Here is a 25,452-nt window from a genome sequence, read left to right as displayed (position 1 = left end):
ACCTGCAGACCCATGCAGGACAATTAAAAGCAGGTAGGAAATTTAGAAAAATGTACATCAGCCACATCACAACAGGAATGGTTAGGAGGAATAGGCAAATCCTTTTTTTCCAAAAATCTTCAAAACCATTCATATACTACTCTCATGTCAGAATATGACTACTGAAGAAGATTTATACCAGACCCAAAACGTTGCTAGAAAGCATCTAAATAGATTTCTCAGCTCTATAAAAACTGCAAGGCTTTAGATTATTAAAGGGATGCATTAAGCTATTTTACATTTGATTGGTGCATGAATCAAAGAGCTTGGTTCTATTTCTGCTAAATTACATAGTTAAAATGTTCTTTTGTATTGCATTCATCCTTTCTAAAAATAGAATTCAAATATACAAGAGGTAACGATATCATACAGAAAGAGTCTATTATCAGAGTAAGAACATGTACCTTTATGAAGACTCTGTGTAGGTTAACTTCGAGATTTAAAAAAATACTTTGGTGCGTCAGTCCAGCATTCATTTTCTGTAAAAGTGGAAATAAAAGCTTATCACGGAACACGCCCTTTATTTAATTTTTATGGTAAAACTTAAAGAAGAAGTTTTTGAAGGAAAACATATCAAGTTTCTGTATTTACACGATTTTTATCTCAGTTTCAAGTGGAGGACTCTTGAAACATCTATGTGGTCTCTACAAGTTACTGTGATATAATTTATTATAGAATACTTCTGATTACCAGCTTGAGGATGAAGGGGACCTTCTAGAGGTGTTCTAGCACCAGGAGCTAAAAGGTGATCTTCACAGACTGAACCTACCCTGTGTTCTGGTGTGAATGTGATTTCTACCACATGTGATCTGTAACTGGATGGATGCCTACCCTGATTAGTCAAAAATGTTTTGGGAATATAAAACAGTTGGGTCATTACTACAGACATTGATTTTTATACACATTCCTCAGCTGATGCTGTCATTTCTCCCTGTAGGAGCCAGTAGTTTAAAATCAATTTGTTTGCATTCACTACCTTACCAAGTAGAAGCAAGGAACTGGGAGCTAGAGAGAATACAGGCAAACCCTAGTGAAGAGCTATGGTGCATTGGCTCTGAATTCCCCATGGGCATAAATCCAGTTGAAAATTCTGTTGTGGGTACCTGCTGTTACCACTTGCATTCTCTCTAGCTGATCAGAACACAAAAGTGTGCCTCCTTTCTAAAAAGTCACCTTTTCCAGCCGTTGGACACCTATAATCCAGGCAGCTCAACGGCTTTCCTACTCTCTCTCTTCTATTATTCAATAATCAAAAACACATGACTTGTGCATTCTACTCAAAACCGCCTATCTACTAACATTTGTTATCTTGGTTAGCAGTTATCGAACAGCACCTGAACATATTATGAACTTAAGGTGACACAACAGAAATGTCTAGAGCACATACACTACTGATAGATTCACTGTTAGAGTATCTATGAGCCTTTTTTTCCCAAGGGAATCTTTGATCTTTGTGAAACTTTTTTTGTTCTACTTTTGAAACAATTCCTTCTTTTTTCTGTCTTCCCTCTTCCCCTTTTTTTTTTTTTTAAGGACGAAACGCCCACTTATCTCCTGCCCTCATGTAACTGAAAATATCTCTCAGATTCATAAGATTTTATGGATGCCTGCAGATTATTTTGCATAATTTAAATGACACATGAATATTTCAGGTCTCATTTTAAACTGTGTGCGATTTCAAGATACATGGGTCATAATGAGGACAAAGTAGTTTTCTAGTAGTTTTCATGCAGCTAAAGATGAATGACTTGACAATAATGCCAATTTCTGTGCTGTGCATATGTGACAATTTTTAACAAGAAACTAATAGATAATTTGACTACCAGTCTGAGTAAGGTACAGCACTCAAAGTGAACTGACATATAAATGTCGAGAAGGCCAACTCAAGTTTTGTATTACACTTTGTAGAAGTGACCTTTCAATAAGAAGGTGATCCAACAAGATAGCTATGGGTGATCCTCTGTGCTTCCTAGGAGGTGAAGGTTTTTGCCAGCACCCTTCTAAACAGCTCAGTGCTCAGACCATAATGAAGCTATGGTAGCATCCAAGAACTGGGACAAACTGATTTATCTCAAAGCAGTTTAAGACACCTGTTTTGTGCTGACTTAAATATCAGCAAAGAAAAAAAAACTTCATTTAAATAATGGATATTAATTTTGGCTTCTGTTTATACTTCAATTATTTTCTAAAGAAGAGGTCATATTCTCTAGTTCACAGGACCACTAATAGTTTTTCCAAATTAAAGAAACCTTTACTTTAAATGTAATACTTAGTATTTCTAACCAGAAAAAACATACCATGCCGTATTTCTTAAGGAATTTTGTAAGTTATACACTCATATTCTTAACTGTGACAATGTTTTTCTCCTATAAGATTGTGAATTATGACTTTTTTCTTGCTATGTTGTTGTTTTGTAATTTGCCTACAACTTTTGTCAGCTTTCATTCCAAAGAAATGGGACTGGAAGCAACATGCTCAAAGAATATTTGAATCTTGTCTTGTATGAGTTAAATATGAGTAGCTAAACTATTTCTGATATAGAAGAAAAAAGGAGCATTCTCAAAGTAATAGGTTATTCTTTCTACTGAGTATCTCAGATTTTCTGAAGGACAGGGAAGTACCTTTGGAAAAAATATACTAGGCATTTGAGTAGTATAAATGCTTCACTTTTACTGAAACTGATAGAATAAACTGATATTTATCATCCTCTCAGCTGACCACAAGTTTGGGTCTATGGGATGCAACTTTGCTATGTGCTCTGAAGAATTCTTTAAATGCCTGCTTTGATACCAAAAGTAACCTTGAAAATATGGTATGTTGTCTCAGGTATTTAAAATTAGTAAATGACAGCCCTTCTGTGCATTTTTTTATTCATAGTTTGCAACTAAGAAAGTTTGTTTTCTCACTTTCAACTAGGTTGCTCAGTTTTGAAATAGCTATTTCAAATGATGAAAATGTTCTCACAGTGCCTGGTGAACCGAAACAAAAATAAATAGATCAAAACCACAAAGAAATGAAACAGTTTTTTTTTCAGGAAAAGAGTAAATACCAGCATTTGTTCTATTGTAATGTCTGAAAAGGATATGTATGTTTACTCAATGTAGTGACATTGTGACTTTTGGAAAACTCAAGCTGACCTAAAAAATGAACGATACATTCCCTTAGGCTATACTAGCTTGTAAAAGCAGCACTCTTTAGAAAATTACATTATGAAGAGACCTCATTAATTACCCTCATATTTAAAGTTTAGAAATTAACATTGCCTGTCAAAATTTGAAAGGTAAGCTGAAGAAAATATTTACATAGAAGTAACTGCTCCATAAAATTCTAAAAAAATCCATTAAAAAGCAAATCTTTATCTATACTGATAAACAGCAGGGAAAAAGGCTAGAAAAGTTATCAACTTGAAAACACTAGCCCCAAATCTGACAAGCTTTATCTGCATTCTCTTTTGCTGGAGACTGGAGGATATACCAGGGAGCTATCAGTACACTCTTCCCTGGGCATTCACAACCGGCTGCGATTGGAGACATCAGGCCTAGAGCTCTTTTGCCTACAGTCAGCGCTGCTATCCCTAAATTCAATGTGCTTCTGTAATTCATATCAGGGACATGTACCTAATTTTTAACCTGTAAGGAATATAACCCTTTCTTATCTGCCTATTACGACCTACCCATAAGGTACATACTACCTGGAGACCAATAGGGGGTAATGAAGAGTCATTATGTGTGACATACCTCTTAAAACAGGATTTTCTGCAGGCCTTTGAGTGCCCAAAAGCTGTGTAAAGAAGCTTTAATATAAAACACGTTTCCAACAAGATGACTCCTGCGTGGCTACTCTGATGCAAAACTGTTATTGGCTGCCCGTACAGACAAAGATCAGTGATGTCAGTCAGGTTCTGAAAACAAAAGGTAGTAAACCCAGTGGGAAAAGAGCAGACACAGCAACTTGCAGGCTCAATCCAAATAATAGTATTAAATCTTGCCTAATCAATTTTCTGAGATGGCATACAGCAGGGGTACTGTAGAGTTGCAGGAACGGATAGCTCACGTCAGGAAAAATCAAACAGACATAAAATTTTGAAAAAAATTAAGAAAGTTTTGTTTTCTGGGAGTGAGATGGTGCTGGACCTGTTCTTTCAGAAGTGTTGAAAATTTCTAGGTGTGTGTTCTTAGGAGGAGGAGACTAGTTCACTAAGTTCAGGAGTTCAACTTCTGAAGAAGAAAGTTGGAACAAAAATCAGTGATCTCAGAAATGTAGAAGTTCCTGATTTTAGGGAAGGAAAGTGTAAAATTCTTCAGTCTACACATTTCAGCCATACTCTCTGCAATGCTGATTATCCAGCTTGCATGTCTTATGGAGAGGACAGTAGGAACATTAGTGACAGATCCTATTGTGCCATCTTGATCCTTAGAATAAGTGTTTGCAATGATGACAACTCTGGTTTTGGTTTGGGAGCTGCTGTAATCTTTGAAAGTAGTAAGAGTGTGCCAGTGTGCTCGCTCTGACCTGAGATAGGTGTAACATTTTGTTCTCATTTTGTTCCCATGTGGAAACAGGCATCCAATGCTATCGGTTAAGTTTTAAAAAAAAAAACCAAAAACCAACAAAGAAGAATGCTTTCGTGCACAAAGTCATCTGGTTTCTTGGCCTCTTGAGGCCACACTGAAATTCCCAGAGATTTATTATTAATAGCGTGAGTCATAGAGAATGCAATCATAAGACTTCAGTATAAGCTAAGTCTTAAGGTCTTCTAAAAGTTAGTCAGGGAAGTTTCAGAGGCCAGGTGGCAGCTTGGGATTCATCTGTGATAATTCATGTGAATTTTCCTTACTGCTTTCATTTCAGTTGCATTCTGCCAGGTGTCTCTACGTGTAGTATGCATGATGCTTATTTTGGCATAAAGACCAGAAGGTCCCAAGCTGTATGTAAATGGCCATATTTTTGGTGACTTCTAAAACTGATTCTAGCTTTACCAACCATGCGGACCTTACATGGCATTTGGGTGGATATCTGTCAAAATCAAACTTTGTTAGCTGTTCAAAGAGAGACAACAAAGTTAGTTTGCAATGTTGTGCTTCCATTCAGGACAATTCGATACCTTCCTTTGGCAGCAAGCAAGCAGTAAGTAGTCCTGGTGGGAGGGTAAAGGAAAGCCTATATAAGATAGGGCTATATTGCCTTCAGCAAACCGAGTATTGTTCAGGCAAACAGTATGACACACAGTTATTAGTATCTTTGGTAAATTTATTTATATATTTTTTTTTTTTAAAGAGACTATGTTTTTAAGGCAGGTCAAACACTGCATCAGCCCTCGTTTAGAATGACATAGAACTAATTTCTAATTTTGCCATTCAAAAGCGATGAAAAAAACTTGCTTGAAAAAAAGACTGGGTAAATATTATCTTTAGCTTACCCTCCTCTTATGCCTTCCCACGAGGTGGATGTGGCACATTTGCTAGACCGGTTCCCTACAGCTGAATCAAGCATTTATTTCAGTGGGAGCTGCTGAAAGCAGTCCGTTTTGAAAATGGGACTAATTTTTTTTAATATATTTTATTGATTGATGTTGATCTAAAGATTACATCTAAAGATGTAAAGATGATCTAAAGATGCACATCTTTAGATGTGCATGTTCCAGTTTGTAAGAAGTATTAATTTTACTTAGCAAGACTAATCATAATTCTGTAATACATATATACATACATATTAATTTAATAGAATTGGTTGACTTTTTGCAATGTGGTCATGGGTTAAACTTAAAATGTGTATTTCATTTCTTACAGTTTATCTTGCATCTTGTATGAGCATATCAGAAACAATTATTATCACTTAATTACTGTCAAAAAAGTGAGTTGCTTTTGGCTTAACATCTTGTATGTTAAACCAATGAAGTAAGCAATCCCTTGTAATTTTATCCAAGAATTTACTCCTTTTCAATAATGTTGTTCTACATAGTTTTATAATATAAAGGCACCCCGGGTTTGCCAATTATTTTATATACAATTGCTTTTAACATTCCTGTGAAGTACACTTTTCAATCTTTTTAAAAACACTTTTGTCTAAATTAATGTACTGGCTAGTAGACTCATCTTACCCTGTCTAAAAGAAAATTTGAAGTTTTCTGGATGAGTGCTGTGCTGCACTGTTAAGAGCTATGACTACCATTTATTCTTTTTTAAGAGCTATGATACAGAAACCAGCTTAATATAATTTAGTGTTGTTTCAGCTCTCATTAGTTTACAACACACAACCTCTTCAATTCCTCTATACTTTCTGGGTTTGGGTGCCAAGAAATGAAGAAAAATCATCATCCATACAAATTGAAGAAACCTCAAATAACGACAACTAGTGTATTGCATTCACCACTTGCACACATACAGAAAAAGTGGTTCAGAGTGCAGTCTCATAATTTGTTACATTCCCCCTAAATACATTCAAAATTTACAAGGAAGGGGGAGGTTTCTGTAGCTCACATTGGAGCATTTCCTGTATCCTAAGGCAAGAAACTAAGGATGATTGCTCAATTGCTGTAAGTCTTACTGCATTGTTATTTATAAGTGACAGAGTAATAGAAAGAAGAAATAATTTCCTTTCCAAATTTGTTTGCCTTCCCCATGCAGAAATATGAAACAAATCTGCAGTAGGGATGTTTTGTTCTTCTTTCTTTGAATCCTGATACTAACTTTTTTCTGCCTATTGATCTGTTTATAGTATTTCTTTTGGAAGTTTGTGTACTACTTTCCTCAGTTGTTCAATAAATCTGTTTTTCCCAGGTTAACATTTTGGTCAAATTCTCAGCCACTCTGGAAAAGGAAATAACTTCTTTGGTTTCAGTAAAGCTATGGCAATTGACACACATTAAGATTTCATTCTGCTCTTTAAAGAATAGTAACAGCACAAGAAAAACTAGAGTATTTCAAACTACATCCTGCTTGTTTACCTCAGGATCCAGTAAATTCCATTAAAAGTATCATCGTAAGAGAGGGTCATGGATTATAATTTTCTTTTTTTAAAAAAGCTTCGAAAATACTGCATTGCTTTACCATTTTGAGAACTGCATTTGCTACTTTTAGTCTTCTATTTATTACAAGTGTGTTACAGACCTCTATTAGCATATGATATTATTCACAGTCTCTGAGCTGAGCTGTATTTTGCTAAGTCTGAGCTATTATTTGTCCAGTAGTTTCTCCTGTGATAACTATTTTATGGTCTCAGGATTTCCAACTTTTATATATCAGTATGACATGCTTTATGTTTTTTACTGTTTAGTTTCTGTGTTTGGCTCTGGTTTAGATGATAACATCCTACCTCTAAATGCACAAAGATTTTATCCTTAATTGTATTTTTGTTCTCTGTTGGATATTTGTTGTCATGGCATGAAATATATCACAAATAATATTTACAGAGAGTGCCTAACAGAATATATAGATCAGGACACATTTTGCTAAACAAATTTCAGCACTGACTAGTTCTGGCTTTTTTTTTTGTTTTTATTAATATCCTTTACATTTCAAGTCTCCTGTGATTCAACTGCTGACAAATCCAGGAGAGTGTACCCTGAAGTACCTTTTCACTAATTACTGCATATTGCATCCTGAGGGGGATTCTTTGGGGATAAATGGTTGAAGCTAACCATCTGTGCCCTACAAATGTGTTTTTTGCTGTGTACTTTCTCTTTACTTTACTGATTATATCTTTAACTCATTAGTTTTGCCACTACCAAAAGTGGCAGTTTATCAGTGACAGCGTTTGTCAAGCAAACCTAGCATTACTGTCATATGTGCTTGCATCAGGACAACATTAAGTTGATTTTTCATAATTTAGTAAGTGATTGATACCTTGAAAAGACTGACATTACATGGAAGGATATAAAAAGAAAGAAGCATGTACTAGCTTTCTTTTCCGGATCGATTTTGCCAGCTGGCAAAAAATGCTTAAACAAAAAAAACGCTTAAGAGAGATGCCGAATTGACAGCAACAAATGAGTAAGCAATATGTTTGATGTCCTGGTTTCTCAATTATGCCAATGGGGACCTGGCACCCCTATTTCAAGCAGAGCTATTAACGGAAGAGGCCTGTGGTCATGCAGTGCGCATTGTTCTGAGACTGTGACTGACAAATGAGTGAAAGTGGACAGATTACAAGGAAAGCTCTTAGTTTATAATATTCATACTTATAGTCAACTTGTAATACTTATGCTGAAATACTGCAGCACTTCTGTTGGGTTTCACTGCTACTGTGGCTCTAAGGTTCTTTGGAAAGGTATGAAATCTTTCTTTGCAACAAGGACAGACTTCCTCTCAGGCCTACAGCCAAGTATATGACACATCTTCATAAGGCAGTGGTATGAGCTCCACGCCTCAAGCATGTTTTGCAAAAAAAGGTCAAAGGAAATATTTAACTTCTTACATTTCAAATTCTGATGTTTAAGGTATTGAGCTGAATAGCAATGACTCTGTGACCTTTTGGCAAAATTTTCAAACAGGCATTGTAAACTTTACTTTCTGGCATAAATGCCAGTTACCAAGAGCATATGGGAGAAGAAACTCCTACTGGATGACCGTGAAAAGCAAATCAACAAGTATTTAAGCAAACCAAGAGCACATAAATGAAAAATTCATTAACCTGAAAGAGTTTCCTGCCATGCTGATTACTGAGAATACTCTTTTGAAGGTCAACACTACTCACGAACAAGCAGAATAACCTAGGTAGAACAGTACTCCACAGGAAAGTCACCACTATAAAATAAACCAAGGAAAGCTCGAGTTCCAGGGGTGTGTGTGTGTGAAAGGGAAGTAATCAAATGGGAATAATATTTAAAGAATGCCCCATTTTAAAATGGCAGCTGCAAAAGCGCTTTAGCCTGCCTAACTCTAGCTAAATACAAAACTTCTAGGAAAGCACTTCAGCTTAGTGGAATAAAGGCTTGAAGACATAACGATCTAAGGCATGTTTTGGCTCTCATCCAGACAAGCATTCAAGCACGTGATTTGGTTTAACACTCAATAATTCCACTGACTTCCTTTCTGGATCAGTAAGTACTAGCTAGACAGAAACATGTAAAGCTTGCTCTTTGCCTTCAAACCTTGAGGAGGAGAGCTGCTGGTAACACCTGGTGGAGCCTGAGGGCTGATTTCCTAGGCTTCTATGCAAAGATGGGTACGAAGTGAGAAGAGGAACTAAAATGGCTGTGGAATCATAATGGATTTGGGCACCATGATAGCAAAGAAGAAACTTTTAAATGGTTGTTGCATCAAGTGGAGTTTACCAGAGCTGTAAAATACATTTCTTTGATAGATGGGACTAGTCAGTAGAAACTGGGAAAGGATTTAAGGCCCTGGTACTAGATTCCTTCCCAGGAAAATATTACTTTCCATTGATATTGGTAACAACACACAAATGAAATTACTCTCAAGGTGTGTTTAGAGGGCTGCACCTATAGGTAGCATCAGCTACAGAGTTTCTTGTAGTCTCAGAGTATATTAATGTGTTTCTCTGTTTTTATCTCTGAATTCTATCCCATCACAATAACTACATTCTGACATTAATACGTATTCAGGGTTTTTTGTTTGTTTATCTTTGGTTGTTCCCTTTAAACTGTCTAGAGGAATTTAGGAATGAAAGAGCAGAGAGATCCTTCAGTGAGTCTGTTCCTTTGACTTGCAGTGTTTTCCAGAATTTACTCCATAACAAGGCATTAAGAACAGGTCTCTCCCCTAAAACTTACTCATGATACATGAAAATTTGATTTCAAAATTACTTATTTAAGGCCTCAATACTGAAACATCTACCTACTTCAGAAGCATTGCTTTCTTTATGGGTCCCATTCCTTTTCTAGCCACTTCCATTAGTTTATGGAATCTTTAGTCTCCACGGCTTCTCTCCTGAAAAAAAAAAAGAAATCTTTTTTTAAAGAAAAGCTGCTTTTTTACAAGACTAGGATACAAATGGGAAAAACATCTGATTTTCTTCCCAGTCTTACGGATTCTGACATTAACAATGCTCTCTATGCTTCTGAGCATAGAGAAGGAGCTTGAATATTATACTGTTATGCACAATACACAACCTTAAATAGATGCAGCACTCTAGTTGTGCAGCTACTTAGCGCTTTGTCCCCTTGAAAGGGATTGCCCTAGTACAAGAGGACAGAACAATTAATTAGCAGAGCCAACAAACAGAGAACAGCAGAATAAGTGCCATAGGATGAGATATTGTTGGGGGAGGAGGCAGAGTTCTCTAAAGGAGGCTATAATTATTGTGGCAAAGCAGACCAAAGGAGAAGAATTGCAGAAAACATGCAGATGAATGGGTGTAGAGCTCAGCGCTGCACGACGTAGACAGTCCTTGAGTATGAATCTGAAAAATCCACTGTATGCCTGAGATGTTGCTCAATAAAACTTCCAAGGACTACAGTTGGAGGCGATGGTACGATTTTAGAGGGAAATTTGCAACAGTAACAGAAAAGAGAAGATTTACAGCCCTTTATTTCACAAGACGTCAAAGAAAAAGTGTTGAGGACACATATTTGTAGAACAGGGCAGAAATAGAGACTGACTAACATAGGATAAATAATGTGCAAGAAGAGGTCTATTGCACTACAGAATGAAGATGAGAAATGGGCTGAAACAAGACATCGCATGGCAACAAATAAGAGAGGAGCAACACATCATACACACAAAAGAGAGAGGAAAACCAAGAAGCCAAGGATGAACAAGGTCAAGAAGTTAGGGAAAAATTGAGAGTAATCAAAAATTAAGCAAGTTAGACTTTTGGCTTTTTGTGCTGTTTGTTTTGGTTTTTTTTTGGCAAGGGAGGAGAGGGCTTTTTGCAAATAGTGAAAGATTCTTCAGACCTCCCAGGATTGTGAAAGACGTGGATGTAAAGTTCTGGCAGGGGAACATATTATTGAGGTATGAGCTACCACTGTAATACAGTCACTAAAAAAACACTGGCACTAGGCAGTTCCTTATTCCCCATGGGAAGTGAAAATATTAGCACCAGTTTCTAAATCCTTCATGAGATCATAGAGTGTTGTATACTTCTAGTCCCTTGTTTTCAAGAGCAATGAAGCAGATGAGGATTGCTAGGAAGATCACAGAAATGGAGGCAAGTGTATGCAAGAGATTGCATTGCATAGTTGTAGTGGGTTGACTCCAGCTGGCAACTGAGCTGCCACCCATTCGCTTGCTCACTGCCCACCCCAGCCAGACAGGAGAGAGAACTTGAAGGGTAAAAGAAAGAAAAACTCAGGGATTGAGAAGAAGACAGTTTAATAAGTAAAGAAAAAAAAACCCAAGTAATGCAAAAGCTATCACTCGCCACCTCCCACCAGCAGATCGATGCCCAGACAGTCTCCAAGCAATGGTTGCCTTTGAAAAACTCCCCCCCTCCTTTTAATACTAAGTACAATGTTATACGGTGTGATGTATCTCTTTGCTCAGTTTGGGTCAGCTGTCCTGCCCATATCCCCTCTAAAACTCTTGTACACCCCCAGCCCACTCGCTGGGGGTGGTAGGGGAGAGCAAAGTGAGAAAAAGAGAAAGCCTTGGAAGCACTGTTCAGCAATAGCTAAAATATTGGCAGGTTATAAACAGTGTTTTGGTCACAAATCTAAAACATAGTATCAAACCATCTACTATGAAGAAAATTAACTCCATTCCAACCAGACCTAGTACAATAGTCTAGCAAAATGAAGGCTGAGAAAAGACTGCTGTCTACTTACTTATCAAAGAGACATCCCAATGAAGGAAAGAGCTGTTTTACACTGAGGAACAGTACTGAAAGCATATGCACGCATAAACAAGAGGTGGCCAAGGACTTGTAGGTTCAGAATCTAAATTTTCTAAGAAAGAATAAAAATACAGTTCAAAATAAGCAATAAAAAGAGGGGACCTTTGTAGATAACACCAACTTGCACAGGAACTAAACTTTCTTAGTTATAAATATCACATCTCAAGGATTCACTGACAAATCTATAAGCAAATATAAGAAATTATAAGAAATTTCGATATATAATTTCGATATATGTAACATTTTGATATATGTTACAAAAACATGTAATTTTAGCTTTCAGTACTTTCCTTCGCAAGTAACTTAAATATTGTAAAGAGCTACAAATATTTTCTTTTGACTAACATTATGGTTAGACTATCGTTTCTGTGACAGCCAAAACAGCAAAATCAGCAAGTGTTTCTGCCTTGTTAAAGAAAAGTTTTGTCATTTGCTTATGTTTACTTCTTTAAAAACAGTACTACTGTGGCTTAGATTTCACTCAGTGGTAACTGCTCTTAAAGTGCTTGATTTTAACTTCATTATAAAAAAAACGGTATTCCTTTACCAAACAGATTATTGTGTATATCATAACTCTCAGTTGCATTTTGGAATAACACAGGCTTTAATCCTTACCCTAGCTGCAAGTTATCAGAACACAATCTACAGATAAGAATATGTATGTATTTAAATATGAGCAGCTCCCTTGTCCAAAGTTCAAGCCTCCATAAAACAAGGGTTAAGTATCAGAGATGCAATGAATACAGAGAGTAATTGGTTAATGATTAAACAGAGTAGAAGTTAAAAACTGACAATAGCCAAAGAAAATTTTTACATTACAACATTGAGCGTTCAAGGCGGGAGAATAATTTGTCAAAGCATGTAAGTGAGCTAACATTTCTTATGTTTTTAACTAACAGTTTGGATGAAATAATGAAGAAATTCAAGTAGAAATGGCCCTGAATTGTTGAAAGGAATGTGTTAGGTGATCTACTGGACATTAAGAACCTCTTTCTCTATAAACAAATGGAATATCCTTTAGAGTATGCATGTATTTTTTAATATATTTTACAATCAGTGAAGTTCTCTATCATAAAAACTAAGCTTTTATTTTAAATTAGCAATGATTATTTCATTACAATAAAAAAGTTACCAAAGTTACCTACCGTATTTTAGAAAACAAAAGAGCAAGGTAACTACCTTAATCATTAAAAGAACACAGTGTTCCATTGTCATCACATCTTAAAAAAAGAAAACAAATGACAAACTAATGATAACCCATTAGTTAGGCCCATTATTCATTAGGTACTATAATGTATTAGTTTCCTCACCTTGAACACTTTGTTCTACAGCATAAGTTTGACAATGCATTTGGACTGGAACTCCCTCTCAAATCAGCTTTTTAAGCCTCCATAATGCTAATTATGAAACATAAGGCTGGTAAGTGCTTATGGACCAAACACAAGTCTTCAGTATTTTCATTTGTAGCCACGTCATCTCATTTGATAAAACCCGGCTTGTAAAATGATCACAGTGTTTACCTATCGTAAAATGTTTTTGATACATTTTAAGTAGTTTTGTTTAAAAATGTTTTTAAAAAATTAAACACGGGATTAAAACATGCTTTCTTCAGCTGTATTCAACAAGATTTTAAATTTCTTTAAATGTACTTTGAGTTTGCCCATAAGGCTACTTTTGAACTTCAATTAAATTTAAAAGAAAAAAAGACAAAAAACAAAATGGGATTTTTTTTTAAGGACTGACAAATCAAATCAAAACAGTTAGTATGCAGATTTAAAATAAAAAAAAAACCACAACAAAACAAAACTATCCACAAAACCAACACCATGACAAATTTCAGATCAAACATTAACTATGGAAAGGTTACAGCCTTTCTGTCGTACTGTAACAAAACAATTTAGCTCTTTTGACCATAGCCAAGCAGTTAATATTTCTTTTCCATTACATTCTTGTATGTTTGGAAAAATATATTCTTCTATATACTTAATATTTTGGTTTTAATACTCACGTATTTTTAATCTCCAATTGTTGTGGAAACAATAACAGGTTAAGTCTTGTTTTTAGACATGCTTTGTGTAACAATAAAATGGCACATTCCACACTTAAATAGTTCAGAAGATGGGTAAGATACTACTTCCTCTGGCCTTACCGTAATTTAGATTATTTATCATTCATTTACATACTTCTTATTTAATAGGTTTCGGACATGCACAGGTGATAAAAGTGTCTGGCACTGCTTCCCATTACTGAGTGTGGAAATTCATGTAATGATTAGGTTATTATGCTATTTCCGTTATATCTGTGAGTTTTGGAAGCAAAATAGTTGCAATGTTTTAAAAACATTTTCTATTTAAGAGAGTAACAAATACTTGTTACAACTACTCTTCAGAAGTCCCCTGTGATACATATAAGTATTACTCTCCTGGCTGTACCAGTAGATGGTAAGTAGATAGTAAGGTGGCTTTCAGCAAGTTAGTTGCAAACCTGACAATGTATGGATTAACCTCCCATTTTGGTATTTTCACCACTGCACAGTTCTAGCTCTTATTTATAATGTTCTCTGGTCCATTTTTAAATATTCACTTGCAAGTTAGTATGTAAATAAACCGCTGATAAAGAATCATCATTTGAGTGAGTTAACATAAAAGTGTTGCACATACGATAGGAAATAAAAACTTGGATCAAAAATACAGTTGCAGATAATTAACCTAGCTCTGTGAAGGAACTATCAACTTAAAGCAAAGTGCTTGTGACTTTGGAACAAAGGTTCCCAGGCTGTACACATAGAAACGTTTGCTGATGGTCAATGCACAGCTCACACCTCCTCCTTATTTCTAGTTGCCAGACTCCACTGACAGAATTCTTAAACGCATCGCTTCCCACTATTAGATGTACATACACTGTGTAAAGAAGTATAAATATGTAGTACATCTAAATATTATATTTAAGATCTATACACATAACTATAGCATTTGATGTATTTGATGCAGTTTCACATATACGCAACCACAATATTGTAGGTAATGCATAGAATTTGGGTGGCAAAAGGTAGCCAGGGGAAAGATCTCCAGGGTGGAAAATAATTCTTTACTATTGTCCCTGCATTAAATTGCCATCTGCAGTATGAGAGGATAAATACCTTGGGAGCCCAAGGTGAGTTCAGAATTTTGCAGTGTGTCTTAGCATCTGATCTGCTATCAACTGTTTTGTAAAGTGATTATATATTTCTGCAAGCTGCAAATCAGTTGGTCTTTCAATCTACACCCAACAGGTAGTCTTAACTTGATGGAATGTCTTGTCAAAATGGTTAATTAAGTCAGTACTAAAGCAAAGTCCTGTGAAATCAAATTGTGACAAGCTATTGTCTTGGTTGTGTCTTTCAGAAAACACACCTGGAAAGTATTTGTCTGCAATATCAGCTGTATCTTCTTCTGAACAGCCATTTCTTTTGCCTTTTAAAGAATGAGAAGGGACTAATCATCTTCTTCCTATGGTAACTACAAAGTCAATGCTAATTAGACAGTAAATTTGAATTATTTATTTTTACTATCACAGGTGTTACTTGCCTACAGTCCCTTTAGAGAGTGGATGCTCTCCTGCCGTGATATGCAGTCCCCTGTTGCTTCACAGGCCACAGTCCCTTTATTTACTCTTTGACTAGGCTCGGTCTGATCAAGAATGCACCTTGGCCCTAATCTCCATGATAACCATCAAGTTGTTGGAACTGTTGCATTTAAAGACCTCCATCAATTGTCATATGTCTTTGCAATGAAAAAACACCACGTGAGCATTTTTAAATATGTATGCTCAGTTATGTATACGACACACCTCCTTCCATTCTCACTCCAGTTTCCTGTCTTAGAAAACTGGCCCTGCTTCTAGGGGCTACACGCCCCACTTGTTTTCTCCTTGTGCCCCTTCAGACAAATCTCTTTGCTAAGGTCTGACCTTTCTTCTCTCTTTCTACCCCGTCAAAAACAGTGTCTTCTGATGCTTGTTATAAACCCCCCTTTTTTTCTTTCCCAAAAATCTTGTAATGTTTGAGCCTTTGGGTAAGGCTTAAATGCTTAACAACTGCTTGTTTTAAACCAACTTCCCAAAACAATTTCACCTGGTTGAGGCCAGTCAGCCTCACCTCCATCCCTGAAAAGATGATGGAATGGCTTGTTCTGGGTGTCATCTCAAAGCATATGGAGGAAAAGAAAGCTATCAGAAGTAGGCAACACGGATTCGCCAAGGGGAAATAATGTCTGACTAACCTGATAGCCTTCTACAATGGCATGACTGGATGGATAGATGAGGGGAGGGCAGTGGATGTTGTCTACCTTGACTTCAGCAAGGCTTTTAACACAGTCTTCCACAACATCCTCATAAGTAAGCTTAGGAAGTGTGTGTTAGATGAATGGACAGTGAGGTGGATTGAAAACTGGCTGAAAGACAGAGGTCAGAGGGTTGTGATTAGTGGCACAGAATCTAGTTGGAGGTCCATAACAAATGATTTTCCCCAGGGGTCAGTACTGGGTCCAGTCCTCTTCAATATATTCATCAATGACCTGGATGAAGGGATGGAATGTAGCCTCAGCAAGTTTGCTGATGATATGAAACTGGGAGGGGTGGCTGACGCACCAGAAGGCTGTGCCACCATACAGCGAGACCTGGACAGGTTGGAGAGCTGGGCAGAGAGGAACCTGATGAAATTCAACAAGGGCAAGTGCAGGGTCCTGCATGTGGGGAGAAATAACCTCATGCACCAGTACAGGCTAGGGGCTGACCTGCTGGAGAGCAGCTGTGTAGAGTGAGACCTGGGAGTCCAGGTGGACAACAGGATGACCGTAAGCCAGCAATGTGCCCTTGTGGCCAACAAGGCCAATGGCATCCTGGGGTGCATCAAGAAGAGTGTGGCCAGCAGGTGGAGGGAGGTCATCCTCCCCCTCTACTCTGCCCTGGTGAGGCCCCATCTAGAATACTGTGTCCAGTTCTGGGCTCCCCAGTTCAAGAGGCTCCCCAGTTCCCCACGCAACTGCTGGAGAGGGTGCAGCAGAGGGCTACAAAGATGATGAGGGGCCTGGTGCATCTCTCTTACAAGGAGAGGCTGAGGGACTTGGGTCTTTTTAGTCTGGAGAAGAGAAGACTGAGGGGGGATCTGATCAATGCTTATCAATACTTAAAGGGCGGGTGTCAAGAGGATGCAGCCAGTCTTTTTTCAGTAGTGCCCAGTGACAGGACAAGAGGGAATGGGCGCAAACTTGAACATAAAAAGTTCCATCTAAACATGAGTAGGAACTTCTTCACTTTGAGGGTGGCAAAGCACTGGAATAGGCTGCCCAGAGAGGTGGTGGAGTCTCCTCACTGGAGACATTCAAAACCTGCCTGGACACGTTCCTGTGCAACCTGTTCTAGGTGGACCTGCTTTGGCAGGGGGGTTGGACTTGATGATCTCCAGAGGTCCCTTGCAAGCCCATATCATTCTGTGATTCTGTCTGTCTTTCCCTACATTGTTGTATATTACTTATAGTACAGCAGAACTGAAAGGCATCCAAATGAAGGATCCAAGTACGGACACATTAAAACTGCAATTCACATTCCAGAAATCTTCCAAGGAGAAGGAAATCTTCCTTCTAGCCTTTAGTGGTTCACTTTGAGCAAACTCTTACCCAGAGCAGGAGGAAGCTTTCCTGTACACAAAAAATTACATCTAAAATGACAAGTAATATTTCTATAGGGCTTACGGTAGAAATTCCATAGTAGCAGGGAGGGAAATTTTCAGTATAAGGGACTTTGAAATTTGTGATTTTTTTGTATACTTTAAAAGAACTGTTGTATTTTACATTAAGTAGTTGAACCTTCCTCTTGCATTATGTTCTATAAAACCAGTATTTTTAAAAAACACATTGACTGTTTATATAGTTTGTGACTCTGAGATACAGTTTTTATGTATATGATTTTATGATTTGTCAAATACACTTGCCCCACACATTTACCATAGGTATATATACATGTAAACAATGTATCTACAGTATCTTAATAATCTCTGACCTTTTCTCAGCATAAAAGTTGTGTATACCTACTATTTAGCCTAATAGTCATTGGTTTTCTTCTGTTCTAGTGCTTATGTACCAAAGACAGCAGCAGGTCATTGCAAGTGGGCGGAAGTCCTGAAAGATTTGGAGCGGATCAAGACATCCAGAGTAAGTTAATTAAAAAGTCAGCATTTCATATAATCATAGGAGAAGACATAATTAAATATTTAGCACTGTACTCAGCTAAGAAGTGTCAGTAACAGGGAGCAGCAAAAGGGAGGGTGTTTGCATAATGCTCTTTCATGGATGGAAGCAAAAGAATAGAAGGTAAAAGGGAATTGGAGTTGACCAAATACTGCGTACTCTAGCATTAAATATTATTTTCTTTTTCACTTTTCCTAAGAAAAGGGGCAGTGGGCTTGGGAGTTAGCTCCTTGGGAGCAAGTATTGTGGGACTCCATTCTGATGAGTCCCTCCTCACAGTGAAGCTCATCCTGCAGGTTACTAGGTGGATCCCCTGACTTGCTGGCTACCAGTACCTGGATGGATTGGGCCTTTGAACTTGGAGGTCATCCATATCTTGCAGAGTTAGTTTTATTATCTCTAAATCTGTTAGTTAATTTTCATAATTCTAACTCTTATTTTCTTTTAGGATATTGATGTCAGTTTATATACTGCAAACACAGATGAGGATGTAAGTAAACTTAAAATTTGACAACAACTGGTCTGATATGGTAGCTTCATTTCTTTACTAGCAACTTTTTCATAAGGCAGCTTTGATCTAATTTGAGAAAAGTTTCAGAAATCAAATAATTTGCCTTGGAAGGAACAGTTCTGTTAGTTAAAGTACTTATGATAAATTATGTAAGCAGGTATTAATTATTTTTATTGAATCACCTGCTATTAAAATTAATCAATTAAAAAGGATGATCCAAAATTATATTATCAAAGCAAACACTGCTAAAATAATGTTGGTATTCGGTTGTAATTTGAGGGAGGGAAAAAGTGACAGAGAAAATATTTCCCAAGGTGATTATTTAACACCATGCACTATTTAAAGGAATAAAATACTGGAGAAGTGGAATATGGAGAATAACTGTCAGCATCTGCCTGTGCATTTCTCTGCTTTTTTCATTCCTTAGCTTAGCAGCAAAAAGCTAGGTACTCTCAAGGATTTATAGTTGGAGATTATAATTTATTCTGCAAAGTATGAATTATGTTAGTTTGTCAATGGAATTCTTAATAAAATCATAGAAACCTATGGAAAATATGATCTCTTTAAATGTAGTTTCCATCAACTCATTCCTGAAGAGACTTTTTCATAACCTGTTGCTGTGGAGCTCAGTCTGCACTCCATGGGACAAATGCATCCCCCCTAGTAAATGAATCCAGCCAATAGACCACTCCTAGCAGTCACCTTTGGTACTGCCCTGGTGGAATTGGCTGCATTCATTGCTGTGGTAGTAGCCTGCTTCTGAGACATTGCTTTCCAGACAACATAAACATTCACACAAGGACTGTGCCAAGCACAGACCATACACGAATCCTGTACATAAAGAGTTAATGAAAGATTTCCTCGAAATGATGGACCGACTGCCTCAATGCAGAATAGTCTCAGTGTGCAAGCAGAATACAGCAATGTTGGCATGCTCAGTGGATCTGGCAAGCCTGAGAGAGCACAGAATCTGATGTGTCTGTACAGTTAGCCCTGTACATGACAAGAAAAAAGGTCACAAAACATGCACGTCCACATCCACACACACATTCTCTTAACTGAACTGAGCCAGAGAGGTCAATCCATTGTAATGGCTGATTTAATACCTGGTAATGTCAGGAAGATTTTCTTAAAGTGGGACAGTCTGATATGAAAGTCAGACAACCTGGGACAACTTCTTGGCTTTATTGTTGACTTGATGCAGAAATTAATTCCTCTGTTTACTTTCCTTCAATTTGTGGAATACAGGTAATACCTACTTTCTCTTCTCCTGTACCAACTCTGAATTCAGATTTCTGAATTAAAGTTCTAGAACTTAGAATGATACTAATTTAATTCCACTATGTTTAATTATATTGCAAATTCCTATCCTAATTAATTATTTTCCTATGTTCTTCACCAAGACACTACATCATCTTAGCAAATTGGCTGGCCTTTATGTTATTAGCTCTCACAGCCAATCTTTGCAGATATTTAAAAGTATTTGAGTAGTAAGAAGAGATATCTAGTAAATCAAAATCAGCCACTTCACAGTAAATTGTATCTTACAGTCGCTTATTACTTTTTAGTTGTAAAAGTACTGCAACTTCCATTTTTTTCAGAAAGAATGCCGAGAACCTGTAATTAGATGCTTTTTCTTAGAGACGGAAGTGATTCTTCAAGAATGTCTTATCAAAAATTGTAGCAAAACACAGGATGTATTGAACATATGGAAAAATGGAAATGCAAGCTTAGAAAATAACAAGGTAAGTAGTATCAACAGTCTGTGGAAAAAAATGGCAAATCAAAACAGTTTCTTCAGTACAAGAAATACCTCTTCTGTTATATAAAGATGGGATGGTACAAGTGAAAGCAAATGGGATCCAGTTACCTGTACATATGACAGTGAAAAAGCTACACATACAACAATGAAAAAGCAGAATTTAGTGGGAGGTTTTTTCCCATCAAAGCAAATACTTTTTGCTGTGTATTCATACACACGTCAGGGTGTTTTGAATGTGTATGTATAAATAACAGTTTGTAACTTCAGTATCCAAAGTTGGGTACACTCAGACACATAGAGAAAAGTATCCTAACTTTCGAAGGGACAGCCACTTGTATCTCTCAGTGAAGTGCTGCATCTTTCAAAGCTGATACTGCTCAGAAAGCAAGCCAGGAGCTGCATAGACCATAAGTACCATGGCAGCCTCCAGCAACGCTCTGTGTAGGCATTGGCTGCATTGGAGTTATTCACAAAAACAGAACAAACAAGGGTTAGTTCTCTACCAGGATAAATAGATCAGTATCCTGCTTTACTATTGCATTTTGTTTTTCAGTTGAGTTCCACAAGATCAGCAAAATGCAAAGAATGTGAAGAGTATGAAGAAAAAAATTTTACAGAATTTATACAGAGTTTTGTCAAGGTTATACAGAAGGAATGCAAACAGTGACCAAAAGACACAAGCTGGGAACCAAGATTCTTCCACAAACATCCTCAGAGAAGTTACATTATCACCAACAATAAACTGGAAAGAACATCACTTACAATCCTACTTACAGAGCATAATATGTAAACAAAGAATAATAAAATCCCTGTAATTCACAATGTATTCATAACTGAATACATACAAATGATATTACTTATTAAATAAAAATGAAAGGAATTTAACAGGGTTTAAAACTTCTTCTTGACTTAAAGTATCCGTATTTTTTGGTAAGTCCACTGGAAAAGAAATCCTGTCTAATTTACCAACCTTTCAACAAAATTCTCTAAGAAATCTATCTCAGGATGTCTGCAGTGGGAACCTCCTCATGAACATCAGTTCAGGGCTAACTGAATGGGGTTTCAAAGAAAAGCTTTTCTTTCATTATTATTAATATAAAATCATCATAACCCGCTAAAGCATTTAGCTATAGCTATTTTTGTTATCTGAAATCTATCCCTTTACCATCTATATTCCTGGAAGATCCCAGTTCATCTCTCACTTCTGTTCTTATTCATGTCTGACAGTTTTCCTTGCTATTTTTTTTTTTCATTAACATTCCTTCAAGGAACTAGTGTCAAAACACAATCTGAGACCTATTTGTCTTAAAGGTCTATTGGTTATCTCTTAGTATATTTATTTCTACTATGGTTTTAGGTAAGCCCAATTACTTGTTTTACTTAAGAATTCAAAGCAAAAAAAAATAATAATTATAATATTTATTTGAAGACTGTTCCTTGCCTTTTTTCCCTTTTGTACAACGGTAGCGTAAGGGTATTAAAAATTATCTCCAGTCTTCTCAACAGAAGGTAATGCTGGTGCTTGGTTCCTCTATTCAATGACAGAACATGCTTTGTTACTTCATTTGTTACCTCTGACAGAGATACCACCTTAGTCAAACTACAGTTCCTTCAGCAATTACCAAAGATTTCAATTTAAATTTCAACCGAAGTAGTGTAAATTTCATTGTCTGAATAAAGGAGGTGACCAAGCCTTACACACTTAAAAAAAATTAAATTCTATGTGGTAGAAATCTTTCCTATCTAGTAGAGTTTGTAACTTTGGTCTCTTTTGAGGTAAGAAGTATGAAGGAATCACTTTTGACCAATTACTGGAAATCATGATAACTGTATTTCTAAGACTCAGTGCAGTCACGTCCCCTGGTATTTCTGAAATGTTTCATAGTCTTCTTTCAGCTCTTTCAAAAGTAACTGTTTTCTTCATGATTCATAACCATGTCATACCAACAGCTATCCATAAGAAGTAATCCTTTCCTCCATGGACCTCCATTTCTCTATCTTCATTAGATAAACGTCCGAGTCAGTCAGCTTTCCACTTACCAGGAAGGAGGTCTCAATCTCATTATGGCAACAAATACACTGGCTGGTACTTCCTTATTGCTGGGTGACTCCAAGCAGTCATCTTCAGCACTCTGAGGAGCGGAATCTCCAGTAAACTACAAGAGAAAGAATACAAATGTGAGCACAGTGTATGTCATCTTCCAGGTGGCATCGACTAACTGATTGGTAAATTCATAAGCACATTTGATATCACTATTAAACACTGGCAGAGGTATCACAGAAGAAATAAACAAGTTATTTGCCACTGCAAAACATCAATTAAAGAAATGTTTATTACATAGTTTGGATGGAGTAAACTGATCCTACATTTTACAATTTTCCTTAAAACAATGGTATGCATTGAGTATGATTTTCTCTTACCTGTCACATGAACAGGCAAGGTAATACCAAGTTACAACTGTGGTCTTTAACCAAAGAGATAAAGGGATTTTCCTTATTTCTGTCTTTGAGGGACCTTGAGATGCAGTCCAGTATTCATGATGGAAGAAACAAACAGCTCTTCTAGTCAGATAGTTTTATCTTGGCCATTGTGAAAATCAGTTACCGGATTAATTTTACTCTGTTTTTCATTAGATCATTTATCAGTTGCAAGTATGTTAAATACTGCAAATTTGTCTTTCTGAAAGAATACCACTAACTCTGTGACCACTCATCTTGCCATCCTGTTAGCCGCTTTCTGTTGGACATTGGCCATTATCTCTTTTATTTCATTTAACCTCCCCCTGTTCCAGGTACATATTCTAGAACCAGAAAAAGCCATTTGCTAATCTAGTTCTCCAGTATTTCTCCTGAGGTTTTCTTCTCCTGTGAAGGTTATAAGAAATTATATGATCAATACAAAGTATGGACCAAATTAAGGTCAAGTTGGTATTTTTTTTTTATTTTATTTTTTTTTTAGTGAGGGAATTCATACATATCCCAGAGGAAGAGATTCAATATGACTAAGATATACATGGATCTGATCTGACTTACTAATATTGCAGCCAGAACAGTACAAACTAATTCAAGGTGCCTACTATTGAAGTAAACATCCCTAGGTTGAGGAAGGTATTTCTTCTACACAAGGTCTAGTAATTTGTGTGGCATTTACTATTTAATCTTTACCAACTACTGTTGGTAAATGTAAAGAAAAAGATTAATACTGTATTTTCTCCAATTAATTCAACTCAGTTTGGGACTAAGGTGACTCATAGCAGGGTGTTTCTATGATCAGAAAGAAAAATAATTCTACCTTTTGACACCAGAAGATAAGAAAACTGCTCTTTCACAGAAGTTTTGAACTAAATAATTCTGTGTTCCTGCCTTTGCAATAATTAAAAATCTATTTTTCCTTTCCTTTCCTGATATTCATTATCCATGTTTCTGTCTGTATTTTAACTGAATAATGCAAGTAGCACTAGGGCAGATGATGTCTGACATCCTCTGCCTTCTTGTTGTTTTATTAGACCCTGAAGATAAATATTGGTTGTTCATCAATAGAACATGGCCTCCAGTGGCTCTGGATATTTGAACACGTGTTGATCAGGTACTGCAGTTTAAAGTCAGTTCTGGATCAGCATCAGGATATTTATACAAGGACTATTAGCTAAAATACTTCCCTCTTAAAACACATAAGGACTTTAACCAGTAATTTCTGCAGTCCAGATTTTAAGTAGTCCATCTATGCTGCATGATCAATAGATTTCAGTTTCTGCAATGTCCAACTGTCTTTTACAATTACAGGGCATGGTATGAATTATCAATTTCATTTCCCTAGTAGACACTTGAACCTTAAAAGTAGCATCTGACAGTTTCCCCACACTTTTTTAAGTCAGTTCAATTTCTGACTGAGGTTATACAGTGATTTAATTAAGCTAGTAATGTGGCATTATCACGGTTGAGAACACACTGAAGGAGTATTCTCCTGATACCCAAATTAAGCTTTTACATCCTGAGTGGACCTTATTATAGGCATTTGCCTATGTGGATGCATAAGCCTCTAAAATTAATCACTGCCCAGAGGCAGAGGTCCATTTGTCCCTTCTTTAACCAAAGAGATGCTATTTCAACGGGCAAGATGAAATACGGGCCTTCAGTGAGAAGCCAGCAGCCATGAGAACCTTAAGAGCAAGCAAAGGGCAAGCTAATAGAGTACTGCAGGTCTCCAGCTGATGGTCTGTTTTGCCCAAGCAGAAACAGGTGACTCCTCATTTGATGTGAGTGATGGTATGAGTGGTTTTATCGTGTTCTCCATTCACATTCCCTTTAAGAAGTTTGATGTAAGTGTTAACTGATGCTAGTTCATACGGAAATGAGAACTTTGTGAAAGCCAGAATCATTAACGGTTGTGGGAAAAGGCAAATTCTGAACTACAGCTACATCTCTTGTTGGAAGCTTTACTGTTTGGGGGAAAATATATAAAAAGCGGATTCTTTGCCTGCAGTGAAGTAGCTGGGGGCTCAGCAGCAATTTCAGATTATCCATCTTGTTCATATGGCTATGTGAGGAAAACAATAGCTAGAAACATATTTTAGGATTCATTCCAGCTCCATGTGGCAAAAGCTCAGAGAGACAATGAACATTTGAGTCAGTAAGCCTCAAAGTACAGTGGTAACACAGGGCAAGCAGTGTATTTGCTATGTGTATCAACAGGCATTCTCTATAGTTAAAGCAGTGTTTCACCTGCTTCAATCCTTCAACCAAGGGTCCAGATCCAAAGCATAATAGAAGCCAAGTATAACTGTAGAAGCCAGTACAGTGTATGTTTTGTGAAGCAAAGGACATTTGCATTTACATAGAAAATTACTGCCCAGTAGCTTATGGTCTCCAGGTAAACTGGCTAGGACAGAGGCATGTTGCAAATTAGCTCTCCTATGACTCATAGCACCAGATAATCACATCACTACTAATTCCAAGTATGTAAATTACATGTACAATTGTGAGCTAACTCATTTGTCTAGACAGCTTCATCACAGACATTGTGGTTCTACTATCCACTAAATCCAAACTAAGTGCCTTGTTATCCTTGTCAATCTCTTTCTCTGCCTGCCATCCTCTCCTAGTTTAATGTGGGCAACACC

The 25,452-nt window shown here is 36.9% G+C and overlaps 1 protein-coding gene across 1 annotated transcript in view; it reads left to right on the top strand.

The window, feature by feature from the left end:
* The window catches only part of IL15 (interleukin 15), a 39,119-nt gene extending 17,392 nt beyond the window's left edge, over window positions 1–21,727 (top strand). Inside the window, exons 3-7 of the mRNA XM_074154852.1 lie at window positions 15,219–15,328; window positions 17,942–18,023; window positions 18,508–18,549; window positions 20,172–20,315; window positions 20,886–21,727. Of these exons, the coding sequence (XP_074010953.1) occupies window positions 15,219–15,328; window positions 17,942–18,023; window positions 18,508–18,549; window positions 20,172–20,315; window positions 20,886–20,999 (492 nt within the window). The 3' untranslated portion in view covers window positions 21,000–21,727. The remainder of the gene's footprint in view (window positions 1–15,218; window positions 15,329–17,941; window positions 18,024–18,507; window positions 18,550–20,171; window positions 20,316–20,885) is intronic.
* Window positions 21,728–25,452: the final 3,725 nt, after the last annotated feature.

The sequence above is a fragment of the Numenius arquata genome, chromosome 10, assembly GCF_964106895.1.
Source record: "Numenius arquata chromosome 10, bNumArq3.hap1.1, whole genome shotgun sequence".
In the NCBI taxonomy this organism is placed as follows: Eukaryota; Metazoa; Chordata; class Aves; order Charadriiformes; family Scolopacidae; genus Numenius; species Numenius arquata.
Note: the sequence above shows the minus strand (reverse complement) of the source record. Positions and strands in the feature narration are given on the sequence as shown.